The 15940-nt window shown below is 43.5% G+C and overlaps 2 protein-coding genes across 17 annotated transcripts in view; one reads left to right on the top strand and one right to left on the bottom strand.

The window, feature by feature from the left end:
• KATNAL2 (katanin catalytic subunit A1 like 2) overlaps positions 1-2418 on the bottom strand; it is a 34950-nt gene extending 32532 nt beyond the window's left edge. For 3 of the 9 annotated variants that reach the window (XM_033011171.2, XM_033011172.2, XM_033011170.2), the window contains exon 1: positions 1881-2017. In XM_033011171.2, the coding sequence (XP_032867062.1) occupies positions 1881-1931 (51 nt within the window). In that variant the 5' untranslated portion in view covers positions 1932-2017. Of the gene's footprint in view, positions 1-1264; positions 1394-1766; positions 1781-1880; positions 2018-2336 lie in introns of those variants that run through there. The other 6 variants (XM_033011173.2, XM_033011175.2, XM_033011180.2 and 3 more) reach the window with 6 other exon arrangements.
• A 2994-nt stretch (positions 2419-5412) lies between these two features.
• Positions 5413-15940, top strand: part of PIAS2 (protein inhibitor of activated STAT 2) — a 37202-nt gene continuing 26674 nt past the window's right edge. For 7 of the 8 annotated variants that reach the window (XR_004409738.2, XR_004409741.2, XR_004409742.2 and 4 more), the window contains exon 1: positions 7073-7193. Coding sequence is in view for 2 of the 8 variants with exons in the window: in XM_033011187.2 (XP_032867078.2) it covers positions 7170-7193 (24 nt within the window). In the remaining 6 variants the exon portion in view is untranslated. Of the gene's footprint in view, positions 5568-7072; positions 7194-15940 lie in introns of those variants that run through there. The other variant, XM_033011189.1, reaches the window with a different exon arrangement.

Genomic DNA, 15940 nt, shown 5'->3' on the forward strand with positions numbered 1-15940 from the left:
TAGAAGTTATGGCTGTCCTAGTTGTTACAATAAGAGGCACCCAAGAGGTGTTGCATTTAAAATCTAAAGACTTTTACAATTTGAGTTTGGTGCACTGAAAACAGAAACTTTTTGATTCCTCCCCCCACTGCAATAGCTACATGCTGTCTCTCATTAATTCATGTGCCTTTGCTAAGAGCTGCTCACAGACCACTATTATCTCCCTCTTTTAACAGGAACATTGCTGAAGCCATGATGTAATTAATTAATAAGAATTAACTCTCCCACTCATTTGTATGAATTTGCAAAGTTCTACTGCAGTTTACAATGTTGCTTATCAAGAGTGATTTACAGCACAAACATAGCAAATATTTAACAATTAAAACCAGTGAAATGGCTCACAAAACAAATTAATTGTAAAACTGCATTGTGTAGCTGTGAACAGCCATCTAATTGTAATTCATGTAAGAATTTATATTTACATAGGAATTCTTTCTTAAACCCTTTTTCCAAAAATTGCTAGAAAATAGTAAGTTCCATTCTACAGAACAGATTAATGTGAAAATGCAATACGGATAAGGACAGGACCGCAAAACTAGGAATTCCAATAGTTATATAGTGCTACAAATTAAAGATGTAGCAACCTAACTTTTAGATACTGTATTGGAATACTGCAATTCAGAAACCCGAAATTAAGTATCTAGGCTCCCTCCACAGAAGTCAAGAACATTTGAGGAAGAATCAAAAAATCCTTTTGGCAGTTTCAAGCTGTTTCTTAGTCACTAACTGTCCTGAAAAAAAAAAGTAGGTTCCAAACTTCTGCCCCTCTGTGGAATATGAACACCTGTCTCTCCTTTGTACCCAAAATACAAGCTTCAATCTCCAGATTCATCCTGACAAAAGGCTGTATAGAAGTCAGTTTACAAAGCAAACCAGCCCAAATCCAGTGGTACAGCTCACAGGGAAGAGGTTCTGGAGCTCCAGGTCCTACTCCCAACAACGTTTCTGCCTTTAGTAGTCAAAACTATCCTTGGGACCAGGGCCACTCAAATCCCCATTATTGAGGTTACTAATCAACCCTGTTTTTCTCCCGTTTTCCTTCTGAACATTAACACCATTTCAACACCAGATCTTAGGGAACCATTGCCAGTGGTTGAGATCTGAATCCCCTTTAGGGCTCAGAGAGAGACTGTGCTGAAAGCTTCTATATTCCTAGGTATATATACAGTTTACTAATCTAAGAGGCTGACACAATATCCAGTCTCAGAACGCCTCCCCAGATTACCTTTTTGTGACCAATCCTGTGCTATCCACGCACACTGGGGATTTGTGCATGCATACAGAGCACCTAACGCCTTTCCCGGAAGGGTTTGTGCAGTCCTGCGGTGCAGCGCCAGTCCCTCTCTTACTCGAGCTGAATTCGACCAGCAGATGGAAGCAAAAGAACAGGTTCAGAAATTTAGCCAACTGCTGCTGCTTCTGGGCCTCCCGGAGCTCGACCCACCCGCGGGGTAGAGGCACAGCGTGACTGTACAGCTCTGATTTACAGAAAAGGGAGCTGAGGGAGGAACACGTTCCCTTTCGCTGCTCCCGCCGCGGAAAAGAACTGTAGGCAGCACGGGGGCCTGCCCTGCCCTGAGGATCGGACACGACAAGAAGCGAAATGAGAAGGGAAGCGGGGGGGGGGGCGTGGGAAGCCGCCGCCCTGAAGAGAAAGCAGGACCACCGACACGCCGAGAGCAGCCACAACCCGCCCCATCCCCGCCGCCATGGTAGCACGGCCCCACCTCACTGCGCCTGCTCACTGCCGCCCCGCGCATGCGCAGAACGGTCACACCCGCCCCCCCCCGCCCTCCCCTCCGCGATTTCCATAGCAACGAAGACGCGCGCCAGGTTCTCACCGCCTCCCTCGCCTGATGGGTGGTTCTCAGCGTTTGGCAGCAGAGCTCCATCGCGGCAGGCAGCGGCCACAGGCGGCTATAGCCCGCGGGGACAGTCACCGAGAGCGCCCGGCCCCGCTCCCCGCGGAGCCCCGCCGGTTCCGTGAGGGAGAGCCCTGCCCTCCCTCCCTCCCTGACGTAGCCAATCAGACGCCGAAAAGAGAAAGATTGGCCGAAGAGCTACCCAATCACGCGCGGATAAGGGCGTGGTAACTTAAGGGATAGACCAATCATGGGAGGGAGAGGGCGGGGATAGTAGTAATGTTGGCCAATCGCCGCTAGGCTCACCTAAGGCGCGCGGTGCGGTAGTTTGGCGGGCTGGGCGCGACGGGGATGTTGAGCTGAGGGAGTGGAGATACCAAAACAAACCAACCAAACCAGAACAAACCAGCCCACTGTTAAACATGCCCAGCTCACCTAGCGAGGGACGCGAGGTGCTTCTGAGAAGGAGGGCGCTGTCCTGCCTTTCGCATCGAGGGTGGGAGGTGGGCCTTAAAATGGAGGCTGCCAGCATGCTGGCGCTGAGGGGAAGGCGGGGTTGTGAGAAGGGCCCTTTTCAGACCACCTTGAAAGCTGCTGTCAAACTCAGCTGCCTGATCGCTGCAGCGTCCTGGGTTCAGGATGTGAATTGCTGGGGTGAACTGTGCATGTCAGATGCTGATTGCATTCAGCCCAGCTGGAGGAGGACATTAAAAAAAAAAAAAAAAAGCCAAACCAAACCAAAAAAACCCCCACAAACCTGAAAATACATGAGAGGGAAGCTAGAGCATGCAAACGGCTTGCTCACTGACAGCCACAACGAGGCACAAAGCAGGACGGAGAAAAATCAGAGGGGTGAAGAATAGTCACCCAGAAACACCCTGTCCTCTGGTGAGTGCTTCCCAGCCAGGCAGCTGCAGGCGCAAGCTCTCCCCAAGTCCTGCCCGTTGGAGACCCACAGCGAATCTGTTCCACCAGCAGTTCTTGGACAGGGTAACTACCAGACTCTTCACATCCATGCCATGCTACGCTTGCTTAGCATCTCATCCTCAAAAGTGTGTTCTCCAGACATCCAGACCTTCCTTCAAATGCCATCTCCTCAGTATAACCATCAATACCCCAAAAGGCCTTACTCTTTTTGTGCAACCCTCAGGAATTTTGTGCATACTCAGGAATGTTTCTCCAGCCTTTTTCTTACACTTTCCCAATCTAGTGTAGACCAAAACAAGCTTTCTTTTCTCTCTCAATCTCCCTTCACTAAGTATCTCCAACTGCACATACCTCTTATAACTCTTTCTCTTCTTTCAGTATGTCTAAATCTCAAGGATGTTCTAAACAAAAACATGACTTCAGCATATGTTAGCTGCTCAGTTAGTTGCACTGCAAACATAATGTACTTTCATCCTGTTAAGCATGTAATTTAATACATATCTTTTTTATTAAATTTGTCCTATATACTATTAAGTTTTCAAAGTGGATCAGGTTAATGTTCCTGCATCCAAATTAGGTCCTCTTCAACTAGACTTTGTGTTTAATTTTGTGGCCCTAATGTGGTAGTAGAGTAGGTAATGCATTCATCACCCATTATTGTGTGCTTCTGTTTTATGGCTCTGAAATAGAAGTTCCTGTAATTGAACTTACGATTTAAGACATCCCAATTAGGTTTCCAAGATCGTATCATTACTGTTGAGAGAATAGTCTTGAGTTCTTGCCTTTCCTTGACTGGAGAGGGTTTTCTACCAGGTCTCTTAAAAGCGTAGTAGTATCTTAATATGTGGCTTATGCTGTTTTGATAGAGGGTCTTCAGTCCTTAAAACACAAACTTGAGGGTAATTTTCACCATATGTTTGTGAATTAATCTTTCAAACTGACCTTGGAGACAAATGCACACTCACAGTCAGGGAGGCCGTGTTCAAGACTGTGATATCCCCATGAAAGCTCAGGTGGTTAAATCTGCAAGGGCAGACTTCTGCAGCTGAACCGTGCTGGTTAGCAGGATCAAGGTGTCCCCAGGCAATTCAAGAACCTACAAAGAAACCTTGCTAGGGCACTATCTGGGCCTTACATCCAATATGCATCGTTTAATAAAAAAAAATAATGGACAGGTAAACAACTTTATAGCAAATATTTAAATATTTCCCTGTTGTGCTTATAGTCAAAATATAGGTGTATCACTGTAGTATGTTAGGATAGGCAAGCAAAGCCTATTAACATGTATTTAATCATTAAAACTGATTAGAATATAAAGAAGAAGAAATCAGATTTCTAATTCACATTTTGTCTCAATATATGTATCTGCTGAGTCTGATATTGCTGTAGTTAATATAACCTCACTGCATGTCTTGACATAACAGAAGATTGTTTCCCACCTATGCTATTTTGTCTATTAGCTGCACAGAAAGTGCAGATACAAAGCACCCACATGTACAATTTCTTTCCAATAAATAGAGTAAGTATCCAACTCAGAACATCTTGTCTTGTAATCAGAGCCCATATTTTTATTGACAAGGGAGCAATCAAGGGGGTTTGTGAGCCTCTGTGCTTTGACAGTTTTAGACCTAACACAAGAGGGGTGTGGGCACTGAGTAGCACCCCATTACATTTTTGACATTCACTTTCTCTAATGTTACATTAAAAAATAAATGGCTGTAGGATAGGAAAGGTCATAAAGAAGCCTCAGGCAGGCCTCACAGAGTTCCTTCCTTTAAATTTAAACTCAGCATACACAAAAAAATACCTCTGACTCAGCCATCTCAGACCCACTCCGCAGTCCTATCACTGCTTGTAGTTTATATTGTCTATTAGCAGCTGGTTAAACAGCACTGGAGGAGTTTGTTGAGGTATAATGCTGATGATTATGATTACTTCAATGCTGCTGTTGTCCCTCAAACAGGATTCATTACCTGGTGTGCAAAAGCCAGTCTCACACATAGAGCTGAGATATCAGTTTATTCCATATTTGTGCAAAGATGGGTGCTAGCCGGTAATTCCACAAAGCTAGCACACCACAGAATAGAAATTCAGAGTATTTATACACTTCAAACTACATGATTACATAATTAGTATAAGGATGATTCGATAGTTACTTGTCACTTCTATCCCTCACTGGTTAGTAACATCCTTGTCTTGATTTAAAGTTACAGTGTGTTTTAGTTTTTCTGTGCCTGCTCAAAGGGAGAGGGTCTTTATTTGGGCAGGGGTCTTCATGGCAGTGAGCATGATTTTTACCATTAGAATGAGGATAGTTCTTCCAAAGGACACTCTAATTAAACTGATTGACCGTAAATAATTTTAACAAGCTTCCAAGTTCCAGGATGTTCCTCTTCTTCAAGGACACAGGTTCCTTACTAATCATTGTAGGCGGTTTAAAGAGCAGGCTGACCTAACTGATGTACCTTATCTGTCCTTGTGTTCTATGAGAAACATTTGTCTGGCTAATAATACGTCCTAAGTGTCCTTGAGTTTGGCAAGAAACATTTGTGCAGATTACACTATCCCAGCAGATACTGTGGGTCAGATGAATCGGAAGGTTTGGAGATGTGGTTATGAAGTGAGAGGAGAGCGTACATGAGGAAAGAAATGCCCAGCTCTGCTGTACGGTTGAACATTGGTGTCTTTCCTCACGTAAAGGAAGAACCATGCTGAAATAAGAGAGGATGCTTTGGTCTGGTGAGTGCTTTAAAGATCTAAGAGTTCCTAACCAGCAGCTTACCCCTTCAGTCTGGCACTGAATTGCAGGGAAAAAAATGTTTGATGGTCTCAGGAGTTGAGCTCACACAGCAGTGTGGCAGACAGCACGCTTGTTAGGCTGCAAATTACTGGTTTTGACTAACAAAAGAGGGTTGGAATTGATAAAGTCCTTATGTTTAAATCTTCAAGGAAATGACTGTTACAAGACTAAGCACAGAATGAGTTTATGCATAGGAGTGTCTAGCTGTGGTGATGGTTAAAAACTTTACTAGAACTAACGGTTTTTCTTGGACTAGCTGTTTTGCTATTGCATAATTACTGCTAATAATGTTAATTATTGAGTTCCAATGTGTCCATATCTCATACTGATATTGAGTGACCACAGCCAATGTGTAGAGTGGGCATCAGTACCCCCTACAAAAGCTCAGCTTTTTGTTCCCAGAATTGCCTGCCAGAATTCTTCCTAGCAGAGCTTGCTGCAGACGTGGCCGTCTCCTGGGCCATTAAGAAGGTCCCGGTGAAGTGTAATCATTCTGAGAGATCTTACAGTTGTAGTTACTGCTCTGAATCCATCAGTCGTGCAAAAAATGCTGCCTTTTGGTTAACATGGGTCAATACATTTTGTCTTTCCAACCTTTTTTTTTTTTTTTTTCCTTCCCCAATGTCTCTCTTCTTGTTTGGGTAGTTTTGGCTGCTTGCCTGTTTGTTGGCTCAGTCTGGTCTGCTTTTTTTTTTTTTTATTGCAACAAATTGGTTGGTTGGTTTAATGGCCCAGTTGCCAGTGCAACTGAATGTTGTGTCTAGGTAGTTGTTGTGACTAGATAATGATCTCTGGCTGCTTTTGCAAATAATATGCTCAGCTGCACTTCTGTAAATGTCTCAACATTACCCTTACAGCAGAAAACCTGTTATTCAGTTTTGAAGCCTACTGCCAGTGACATTTGCGCTTCATTTTTTATTAATAAAATGTGCCACATCATCATTAGAACACAAATTATGAGAATGCTCTTGTGATTAGATGCATAAAACTGAGAAAGCTATAAAATCGCCGCGCAAGCCCCACCTTACCATTTCACACACTTCAATCGCAAGACTGTTGTATTATTTGCCGCTTTTTTTTTTTTGCGAATATAATAATTCTATAATAACCCCTGCGTGTGTCCTCCGCGGTGTTAATTCTGGAGACAGGGAGAGGGGCAGCCCCTGAGGGGTGCGATCCCGCACACCCGATCGTCCCCACCTGAGGAGCTGCCCCTTCCCCGCCCCTAAGACACCCGAGAGTGGCGGAGGGGCCCAGCCCGGTACCGGCGGGTCTGTGAATACTATTAAAAAAAAATATAAATATATATATATATATATTTTTTTTTTTTTTTTTCTCCTCAAGATTCCCCTCACGGGTGGCCCCGGGTGGCGCCGCGAAGCCCCGCACCTCCTCCCCCTTCCCCCTCGCCTGCCGGCGGGACCGCCCTCCCCCGTCACGTGCCCGGAGCCCTGAAAGGGTGCACCATGGTGGTGGCGGCGGCAGTAGCGGCGTCCGGCAACGGCGGTGGCGGCGGCAGCGGCAGGAGCAGTGGGTAGAAAATGGCGGATTTCGAAGAGCTGCGGGTGAGGAGGGGCGCGCGCGCCAAGATGTCACTCAGCCGCTCTTCCCCAGCAAACCCCCTCGCTTACCCCCCTCCTTCCCCGGCCTCTCCTCCCGGGGAGCCTCCGCTTTCCCCCTCGGTGGTTGCCGGTGTGTGTGTGTGTGTGTGTGTGTGCGGCGGGGGGCGCGGGCGGTCCGCTCTCAGCGCCTCTCGCCGAGGTGGCGGCCCGGCGGAAACCACCGGAGCCCCGCGGCCGCCGGTACTTTCCCCCGCGGGGAGGAAACGCGGCCGGCCTGAAGCGCCCTGAGGGGTGGCGGGAGCCGGCGGCGCTGCCGCCTCTGCCTGAGGAAAAACACCTCCGTGTCACCTCCCCCGGGCGGGGGGCTCGGGGACCCCCGCTTTCTGTCTCCACCGTGCAGTTTGGGGTTCTCTCCTCCACGCCACCCCCCGCCCCCCACCTGCGATGTTTGAAAAGCAGTTTGGGTTGTTGCGTGAGGCCCGGCCGACTCGCATGGCGCCAGGCGGGGCTCCCGGCCCAGCGCCGCCGTGCCCTTGCTGCCAAACGAAGGGAGAATGCTGAGTAATTACCGAATTCTGGAAAACGCTGATAAATCCTGAATTTCTGGAAATTCATTAACTGCTTTCTAACCGGGAAAGCTATGCTTGCGAACTGTGAAATCCAGTATTTCTTTTCAGACCTGTTTTCAGTTGAATGTCTTTTATATTGCACTTGTGGTCTTTCTGCAGCATATTTTTCGGTGGGGGGGTTGTCCTTTTGTATTTTGAGGTGTGTACACAAACAACTGACTACGTCCTTTCTAGTTTTCTGTATGTTTCTTGAACAATCTGTGAGTATGTATCTTCAGGAGAATGTTGTCCTTCTGCAGCATCCATACCTGCAGAAGTGCAGCTGAGGGTAATGCTGTGAGCCCAGTGAACCTCCCTGACCTAGACTTTCCTACAGAAGGAATAAAAGTCAGGTAGATAGAAAACACTGGAAGTTAGACTTGTGGAGAAAGGTCTGATGGCTTGAACTGACTGTAGCCTGACGAGCAGTGGGAAATACGCTACGATCAGCGGAGCATTTCCTACACTAAGGCTTCTTCCAGCCCTAAGACCTCGTGGGTTGAAGTGGCTGTAGTGTAGCAGAGGTTATAAAAACTTCATGGAGAGAACTGAATTTTGTTATTTGGAGATAACAGTGCTCTATCTCAGTCTTAGGTTTAAGAAGGGTTGGCTTATTTTGTCTTCAGTTAAATGTGTTTGTTTTTTTGTTTTTGTTTTTTTTTTTTTTAAAAAAAACCCTTGTGTTTATGTTTTCTTGCTTAGTGTCCTTACTCATTTTCAGCCCTCCTTCCAAGGTCTCTTGTAGCTGTGTACGTGGCTAAACTCGCAGTGCAAATTTTATAGTAGAGATTACTCTTCTCCAGGCTCAAGCTGGAGCTGTGATCTGCTTTTTCCAAAGTGCCATAATCACTTATCTAGGTATGCATAAGTATTGATAGACTCTGGGAACTAGGTACCTAAATACCTTTGAAATTGTATATGCACCTGAGTTGCTTGCCAAAAGTAACACAGGAAGTATGGAGGTAAAAGGAGACTGGATTTCAGGCCAACTACTGGACTGCCTTTTCGTTGCTCAAAAGAATAAGTATCAGTAATTAAAAAAATATTAGTTTTAAGAAGTGTCTTTTGATGTTCCCGTATCTCTTACTTGTAAAATGGAGTGGCTGTGAAATGAATGTGTTAGCTTGGAGCTTCTCTAAATGTTCAAGATCCATCTGGTAATAATTCATGGTCCATTTTGGGAAAGGTCTAGATATTGGAAGAGAATATTGTAGATTGCTGCATGTCTTCAAGGCCCTTACAGCCGTGTTTTTGTGTCTCTGTTTGCGTCTGCGTCTGGGTCTATGTCTGGGTTTTTTGTTTGTTTGGGTTTTTTTGTTTTGTTTTTAAGAGTATATGTTTGAATGTGTGTGCTTGAATACCAGGCAGCTGGTTTGCAGGCTTAAGTTTTTTTTCAGACAACCGTTTATTTCTGCTTTTGGTGAGACACCACCACTCCCACCCACCCGCTGCACCACCCCAAAAGATTTTGTGAATTGATTTTTAGGAGTGATTTTAAACTGCTGCTTTATAGATTAATATATGGGACGTTTTTATGGCATTGTTTGCGGCTTTCCTGTTGATTGCAATTTCGTGTAGTATGTGGTCTCTACCTGCCTTATAAATGGCCACTAGGACAATTTGGGGAGTTGAATTTATTTTAGTAAATCGTTAAGGACTGACTAAAGGCAGGAGGTCAGAGTTCTCTTAAATACTGTTTTTCAGGGAAACATGCAGGGGCAGCGTTTTTCTATTCTCAGGGCAAAAGATAGTTTTAGTATTTGCTGGTACCATCTCTGCCATCCTTTGTATCTTAAAAGTTCTGTGGAGCTATGACCGATGGTTATAACTGAGAGGCTGTAGTGAAAGAAAACAAAGGGACTCAAAGGAACCTGCTATTACATCATGTCTTTTGCAAGTCTTCAGTTTTGTTAAAGGATTTGGAAGTAGCTGTAACCACAGTCACTAATATTCAAGATATTGGTGAAAATGTCCAGTATAAGGCTTACTCTTTCATACCTTCAGATTAACCCTTAATCAATTAGTAGTGTTTATTGAATTCTGTAGGTTACCAGATTCTGAAACATTAGGGAGTTGCTGAGATGATGTGGTGAGTACAACTGCACTTTTCTTGTATATTAAGATACAGTTTCCAGACCTGCTGTTCACAGATGTGTTTTTAAACATGGCTCATACCTTTATGCATAATCGTCACTCATGAGCAGCCTGATGAATGTCAAAGGGATTACACATGCATACGGACATGGAGCAGAAGTCAGCAGTCTGGTGTGGAGGCCAGAGATAGCATGTGAACATATTTTTGAACAGAATTGGCCCAGGAGTGGGGAACTACAGCTCCTTCTGAGAGCCATCTGTGAGAAAATGATTCCAGCTCCCAAAAAAATCTGAACTCACCAAAATTTGGCTTGAAGCTACCATTTGTATCCCAGCAAAATGCTGCAGATAAGAGGATCAGTTTTATATTATTTCTTAGAGAGAAAACATCTCTTGGCTCCCTTAAGTTTCTGCTGGCATCCTGACTCTAATTTGGAAACAAATAATACAGGGTGCACGCTATCCTTGAAACCTTGCACATCCCTAGTTTAGAAGATAACAGTTTCAGACTTATAGTTTGTATTTATTTGGGCTTTGAAGTAATATGTTAGTTTCGTCTTTATGGAAAAGAACCCTCAGCCCTCTAAAGAGGCAAGTGAATATGCCTGTGCCAAGACTAATTTGTGTGGCACTAGCTATCAACTTCACAGCCATTGTGCAAAGCCCTCTCATTTTAGTGAGAAGAGGTGGAAGTGTGCTCATGTATCCAGTGTGGAAGGGGAGACTGCACAAAATTTACTGGAAAATCAGGGTTTATGAGTGCTAAAAGTAAGTCCCACTTTTAATTTTTGCTCTTGCACACTCAGTACTGAGGTTATGTGATTCAAATGTGAAGGTCAATATAGTTTGGTTAAATACAGAAATTGAAGTCTCAGTCTTGTATGTATTGGATCTCTTGTTCATACCAGACTTGGTGTCTTTTCACTCCTTCTGCTTTATTTTTCCAGTCTGAATAGACAGCGTTTGCCTGTTTACCAGGTGAAACAGTGCTTAGTGCTAAATTCTGAGCTGAGAACACTGAGAGCTATTTTCACATGTCCTCTTCAAGTTCATTGCCAAATAACCTGTTGTACTCTGTTTTATTTTGGCTATATTAATAACTTTGTATTGTATATGCTGACCAGTTTGGGGGTTTGTAGAAATTGAATTCTGCACGTTGATCTGGGGTAAACTTAAAATGATGGACAGAATAGATACTGAGAAGTTTCTGTTTGTCATGTAATGATTTTTAGGTTGCAGTTAACATTGAGTGTATTAAATAAGATAACCTCTGATAAAATACTGTCAATAACCTATGATAATATACTGTTATCTTGTATCTATACATAATTCCCCTTTTCTTCCTAGATGCATAGTTACTTCTTTAGACCAGTGATGCTTATTGGGGTACCTTAAAATTTTGCTGTAAACTTCTCAGGGAGAGAAGGGAGATAAAATGTAGTTTATGGTACTTAAAAAATGAGGCTGCAATGAAATGGGTCAAGCTTTGTTTTGAGTGTCTTACGTGAAATGAAGGTGTTTGATACAGGTTTTTCACATATTAAGTGCATGCAACTTTGAAGACTAATGCTTAATTTAGGAGTCAGAGTTAGTCCAAAGAAAAATCCCAGTAATGCTGAGGACCTGATGGTCATGCTGTTTGCACCAACTGTTCTGTTCTTCAGAGCTGCTCTTACTGTTCTGTACTAATACAGATTTAATTACTGACATCTTCATTCTTTCCCAGGACTTGCAGTTTTTTATCTGTAGTTACATCAGTTACCAGAATGTATTTGTATTTGTATTCAGGATCATCACAGAGGTCTTCAACCATCCCAAGGCATGAATTGCTCTTTCTTACCAGTATTGCACATTTCTAGCCTGCTGTAAATCACCCTGTATGCAAATTACTGCAAAGGATGTCACAAATGTGCTTCTCTGCTATGAATGTCCAGGAAAGGGCTTAAAGTCAGGAGTGAGGATTTGTGGGGTTGGTCTGTGGTGTGTCCCCTTCCTATATAGCCTTCAGATACTTCAAAAACTGTTTGGAAGCCAGTGGGGCTGAAGCAGAGCTCTTAGGTGGAGACTGACTAGAAATTTTGAGCTGATTTGAGTTGCTTTTGCAGGTTCAACTGTTGGGTTTACTACTTGAGCAGTTTCAGTTGCCCCAGAAGCTACAGTCATTGGTGCTTATTGTAGATATATGGCAAGAATTTAACAGGCATTCTTAGTTACCTTTCATTCATATATGTGAATACAATGACTGTTAAATTTTCAGGTAGCTCTGGCCAGGGGACTGTGGAGAAGCACCTACCTCTTGTTTGAGAGATATGTTTGGCCCCTTTGCTCTGAAACTTGCCTGCCCTTAATTTCAGCAGTGTGTCAGCATTTCCTGGACTCTTCAACATCATGGTCCTTGTGAAATGAATGCCATCCCAGATACACCTACGGCTTAATGCTTTAGAACAATATTCCTGTTTATGAATCATGGTTGCTATAGTTTAACAGTAAAAAACAAAAAAACATGTGAAATTTCTTACAACCTTAAAGTATGAATTTCAGGGGAAAAAGTGTTTCTGGCATATAAAAGTACTTGAATTACTGAGTCTGATTTCCTCCTTTAAAGTTCTGTCAAACTACTCTTTGTGTTCATGGAGAAACATTAAAAATAAAATGGCTTTGGTCTTCTGAGTTAAAGCTCTTTATTGGGCTGTGCAGCTGTAAAGAACTTCTCTTAAGAGAAGATAGATGGCATTTACATGATGCAACTTAAATGTCTAATCTTAATTCAGTGATGTGAAAAACATGTTAATAGCTCGGCTGCAGTCTTCTGCAATATTGCTGGAACCCCTAAAGAAAATAATTTGATAGGGTTTACTGGAAGTAATACTGATCTTGCACCATGATTATAAATGCTGCTAAAGTATATGTTATACCTCCATTAGAACCTTGTTGATTATAATGAGTGTCTACTTTGATATATCTGGAAATGGAGTAATAAGCTAAAATGCATAGATAAGGCTAGCTGTGTTTTCATGCACATGGCTGTTGCTTTAAAGGGAATGTAGAATCACTTTTAGGGGGAAACTGTTGCAAAAGCTGTTGCTTCCAGTAAAACTCAAATTTGGAAGGCTTATTTCAAAAGCATATGTAAGATTTTTGTGTTGATGGACAAAACTATGTATTTTTTATACTCCCAAGTGCTTTTAATGGAGGTGTCAAATTAAAATCTTGCTGACTATGGTATTGAAGCCAGCCTGTGTCTTCTAATAAAATTAAATCCATCTTGTAACAAAGTGCTAGTTTGTGGAATTTCTGCATAAAATGTTAGCTGTTGCGAAGTGTGATTGACTGCACATTTCACCTTGATTAACTTGCAGGAATGCACAGAAGGCAGCAAGCAGGGTAATAGACAGTATTTTGCAATACATGCTGTTTCCTTAATCTCAATGTAAAGGATTGTTTTATTCATTTGCATTCTGATTATGAAATCCAAAATCATGCTTACTGCCTGCAACTGAAATAAAGGAGCTGGTGCTGCTATCAAGCTTATGCAACTATCTATGGAAGCACGCACCGTGAAGTTCTCAGTAAATTCTTGCATATCAGTATTGTCTTTTAACACAATTTCTCTTTTATGTGGTGTGATTATAAAGTTTTTATAGTACTTCAAGCTATTTTTTATGAATACTGAAACACTTTATTTTCTTCACCCTGTCTGACTGTGAGACTAAGGAAAAGGAGCAGGGGGATGGCGGATGGAAACTAACCTTCTCCAGCAGCTTGCAAACTGGATGGAGTTCTGTATCTTCTCTCTTCTTGTATCATTTTAGTGTTGAGAGAAGTTGCTGGGATGAAATTAAGGTGACACCTGCTGTTGGTCTCTTCTGAAGTTAGGGTGAGCCAGTCAACACCTTGTGACACTGCTTTCACTGACGGTGGCATCTGTGGTGTGTTCATAGATGGAGTGTTGGGGGAATACCACTTTGAAGGCTGTTGGGTTAGCTCCCTTATAGCTACTTGGTAGAATGTCTGGAAATGTTGAAATTCAGTATCTGAAATGGGATAACCTCATCCCCTCAACAATGAGGAAGGCGTGTGTCTGATGAATGTACTAACATAGTATTTTAGATGGTTGTTTTGATATGCATGAATAATGTGGCCCTTGAAGTCAGGTCCTGGCTGCTCACTTCTGCTGTCTGGTAATGGTACAAGAAGGATCTGGACAGGCTTAAGCCAATTGTCCGAGGTTCAACAAATGCTCAGTGTTGGGTCCTGCAGTTGGGTCACAACAACCCCACACAACTCTACAGGCTTGGGGCAGAGTGGCAGGAAAGCTGCCTGGTGGAAAAGGACTGGGGGTGCTGGTCGACAGCCGGCTGAATATGAGTGGGCAGCGTGCCCAGGTGGCCAAGGAGGCCACTGGCATCCTGGCTTGTGTCAGCAATAGTGGCCAGCAGGCCTCGGGCAGGGATTGTCCCCCTGTACTTGTCACTGGGGAGGCCGCAGCTCCAATACTGGGTTCAGCTTTGGGCCCCTCGCCACAAGACAGACACTGAGGTGCTGGAGCGTGTCCGGAGAAGGGCAGCGGAGCTGGTGAGGGGTCTGGAGCACAAGTTCTGTCACGAGCGGCTGAGGGACCTGGGGGGGTTCAGCCTGGAGAGGAGGCGGCTGAGGGGAGACCTGATGGCTCTCTACAACTGCCTGAAAGGAGGCTGGAGCCGGGGGGGTCGGTCTCTTCTCCCTGGTGACAGGGGATAGGACAAGGGGAAACGGCCTCGAGTTGAGCCAGAGGAGGTTTAGGTTGGGTATTAGGAAAAACTTCTTTGCCGACAGGGTTGCCAAGCACTGGAAGAGGCTGCCCAGGGAAGTGGTTGAGTCACCAGCCCTGGAGGTATTTAAAAGTTTGTGTAGACTTCTACTTTTTGTGGTGCTTAGGGACATGGTTTAGTGGTGGACTTGGCAGTGTGCGGTTAACAGTGTGCGGTTAACAGTTGGACTCTGATCTTAAAGGTCCAACCTAAATGATTCTGTGATTCTAGGTTCAGTTTTCATCTGGCTTAATTCACTGATCCATTTTACCGTAAAAACAATTTTGTCAACACTGAGAGAATAGGGAGCAAACAGCTAGGAACACAGGGGGAGTTCAGACTTTTTTGGTGACTCATTGCATGGGTGTATCATAGTTGTGTTAAAAGCTCGGCTGAGATCAGATCTGTGATAGAAAACATGGGTGTAAACTCTATAACTGTATGGTAAGGATTAGGGAAGGTAAACTGAAGACACTGTTTTGAGTTGCATCCCTTCTGAAATCAGTGCCCAAAGCTTTAAATGTTGTATACCGGACTACTATTTAATAGTCAGCAATGCACTTTTGAACTGTTTTTAAAAACATCTTTTATGATCCCAGATGTCTACTACTTCATACCTTCTGTCTGGAGTTGGTACGATACAGCAGTACAGATTAAAGTCAGGTGTTCTTTAATCTTTAAAATTCAACCTCCTTGTTAAAATGGAAGAGTCCCACAAAAATAGGAAGGAAGGTGCTTAGAAGAATTCTGGACAATTTTATACCTCTGGAAGGAGAGCTTGCTCACAGAAATGTGAGATGATGTGCCTATGCTAATTTACTGTTTGTGGTATGGCGTGAAGATTGCTTCCTCTTGCATAGTGGGCTTTTAAAATTTTATTTTTTTTAATGAGAATCCTTCTGTTTATGAACTAAATAGTTTAATCCTCAAGGTCTTCCACAACTAACTTTGGTAACCAGGTAACTAGTAGTATTTCCTTTGAAGAGATCTTTGTGTCCCATAATACCAGAAAGTGATATGAAAAGGACAGGGGTTTTTGTGGTATGTTCTGAAAGAATCAGTTATATTGGTTAAACAATTTGTTAGTATGATGTAACGTAGCTTTTAAAAAAGTTCTCACCTTTCTGTGCCATCCTTTCAAGAGTGAAACCTGATGTACCTGTCTCTGTTCATGCATGCGTTTGACATGCTGCCCAAAATAAAGCATGTTTCAGAATAAACTGTGCAGAACTTAAACACTTCTGCATTTTATTTCTTA

The sequence above is a fragment of the Tyto alba genome, unplaced genomic scaffold (assembly GCF_018691265.1).
Source record: "Tyto alba isolate M040663 unplaced genomic scaffold, T.alba_DEE_v4.0 Super-Scaffold_42, whole genome shotgun sequence".
Classification (NCBI taxonomy): Eukaryota; Metazoa; Chordata; class Aves; order Strigiformes; family Tytonidae; genus Tyto; species Tyto alba.